Source organism: Lactuca virosa, chromosome 4 (genome assembly GCF_052849685.1).
Source record: "Lactuca virosa cultivar CGN04683 chromosome 4, Lactuca_virosa_CGN04683_v6, whole genome shotgun sequence".
NCBI classification, from domain to species: domain Eukaryota; kingdom Viridiplantae; phylum Streptophyta; class Magnoliopsida; order Asterales; family Asteraceae; genus Lactuca; species Lactuca virosa.
The window spans coordinates 41,212,046-41,214,557 of NC_136429.1; the positions used below are offsets into that span (position 1 = coordinate 41,212,046).

General features: G+C 30.8%; 1 protein-coding gene across 1 annotated transcript; it reads right to left on the minus strand.

Moving 5' to 3' along the window:
• Positions 1-882: 882 nt before the first annotated feature.
• LOC145109827 (putative B3 domain-containing protein At3g24850) lies at positions 883-1,637 on the minus strand. Its single transcript, XM_079046970.1, has one exon. It carries the CDS (start codon positions 1,560-1,562, stop codon positions 933-935), a length of 630 nt encoding a protein of 209 aa, XP_078903096.1. The 5' UTR covers positions 1,563-1,637; the 3' UTR covers positions 883-932.
• Between the last annotated feature and the right edge of the window lie 875 nt (positions 1,638-2,512).

Genomic DNA, 2,512 nt, shown 5'->3' on the forward strand with positions numbered 1-2,512 from the left:
TAAAATAGTAACATATTTTCATTCAAACTCAACTTTAAACATCTGTTGAACATTTACAATTAGTTAAAAATCTCGGTGAAAAAAAAGATTTAATCAAATATCAAGATGATAAAAAGATTTAATCAAATATCAAGATGATGAAAACAAATTGCACTGAACAATGTTACATGTTTAGGCATCAACAAAACTTACGAACATTAGGCTCTAAGGAGGCTATTAACATCATGCTATTTAGTGTTTTTATCTACAAAAGATAATTATTTAGTTACTTTTTATAGGGAATATAGAATTAGATGTTAATCCCTTGCATTCAAAATTAGTAGACAAATAATTATACTATCATGTATTTTTTGTAAGTAAATTTATTAAGGAGCAAAGCAACTACATCCTCAAAACCACTTGTTTAAAAAAATGACATAAAGATATATTGTATTTACACCAAAAACAAAATATTAAAAAGATAAAATAGATTATATCAAACAAAATATGAAAATAATAAGCAAATTATCAGAGAAGTTACAATTAAGAAAAGCATAAACTTCCATACCCATTGAGAAAGACGAAATCGAGGATGAAGAAAACGATTTCATTTCCAGATGTCACCCAAAACATTAAACTTGCTCGAATTCAAATCACCAGATGAAGAATCAAAATCAAGAATGGAAAAACGAACAGTTTCTGATCCAAGATCACCGGAAATTTTAAACCTGTTTGTTGCCATCTTCAAGCATGAACAACAGTCAAACTTGTTCAATCAAAATTTTATGTTTATAAAGAATGTATTTGATTAAGCGGAAAACTTCAAAGATTTAGGGTTAATAGGCATCATGCTTTTGAAATCTGATATCAAAATTCAATTGTTAAATCCATATACAACCTCCGATAATTCTTCTCTCGATTAATCAAATATAAACAGTTGAACTAAAAACTCTCTATACGCATGAAAGAGCAAAGAACAGTCGGTTGTCTTTACGAAAAGACCAGACCTGAATCTTTGAATGTCGCTTCATTTCCTTCTCGTTCTCTTTCACAAACTCATTCCAGTTCGTCTTCAACACATAACTGCGTCTGCCTGTGCTTTTCAATCGCCACATCTTCATCACCATTGGTTTCTGATGCAATCGCAATGTTGGCCCCAATAATCCCACCTCAAACTCCTTTCCATTCTCCAGATCTTGTTTCTCGTTTTCTGTCAAGAACTCATCCGTTTTCAGTTGTTTCATCGGCATACTCAACCTGTTCTGACTTTCCAAAAGATCGCTTTCATACAATTTTTTGTTGATGACGACTGTCATATCTTTGCCATTCATCTCAGTCGTGATGAAATTTTTCAACCTCCGAGTGCTCACCTTTCGCTTACTGTTCATTTTTGTATTCACAGTGGGAGGCTTCAATGTCTTGGAGTCTTTTTCTTGTTGCACTGCTAACAACTCCATCTTTTTGTTTACTAATTCCTGGATCTTTTTCAGATAATATTCATCCTCAGCCTCCTTGTTGTATCCCATAGCAGCGGAATGATCACGCTTTCTCCTTGTTTGTGAATCTTGGGGAGTACTTTTCATTGTTTTTGTAATGAAGAATTAAGAACTTCAGTGGAATTTCTAAAAGAATCGAAGGAAGAACCAAGGAGAATAAGAATGGGGTACTTCTTGATTTTGTGTATGAATAATTACCCTAATTGGGTGCTTATTTGTAGATGGGGAAAGTGGTATAGTTTGATTTTGAACAAGATACCTAATTTTAAGGGTTAATATATATATATATATATATATATATATATATATATATATATATATATATATATATATATATATATAGGTAAAGTGAATATACCTAACAACCTTATATAAGCTTAGGTACCTAACATCAATATACTACATTGTTTTGCATTATATATTCATTGCAATTGTCCAAAGTTCTTAAACTTCAATCCTTAACTTGATTTACTTTCAAAATTTTAAGAAATTCACCATTATATTCCTCCTACATCATTTCATTTGTAGTTGTAGTATATGAAGCCCATCAGGATGTATTCGACATAAAGAAGTGATGTAAAAGAAAGATAATAGTGAAAATCCAAAGATTTTGGAAGTAATCAAGTTATGGGGTTGAAGTTTAACAACCTTGGGCGATTACAATGCGAATATGATACATTACGACATAGTATGAATGGGTTAGGTATCTAAGCTTATATAAGGTTGTTAGGTATATTCACTTTACCCATATATATATATATATATATATATATATATATATATATATATATATTATACCTTAATATACATATTTGGTCAAAGGCTGAATTTTAAGAGGTACAACCCCTTATGCGATTTGTACAATGAAATTCTGCATTCAAGAATATATAAACCTCCTCTGGTCAACAAGTTATTGATTACACAGATTTTGAATAAGTCTCTTACTCTCATCTTCAAATTAAATTGGTCAAACATGAATTGATGTTCATCAAAGTTCGGCCAGTTGAATCAGTCAAGAACTTTATGTAACATCAGCG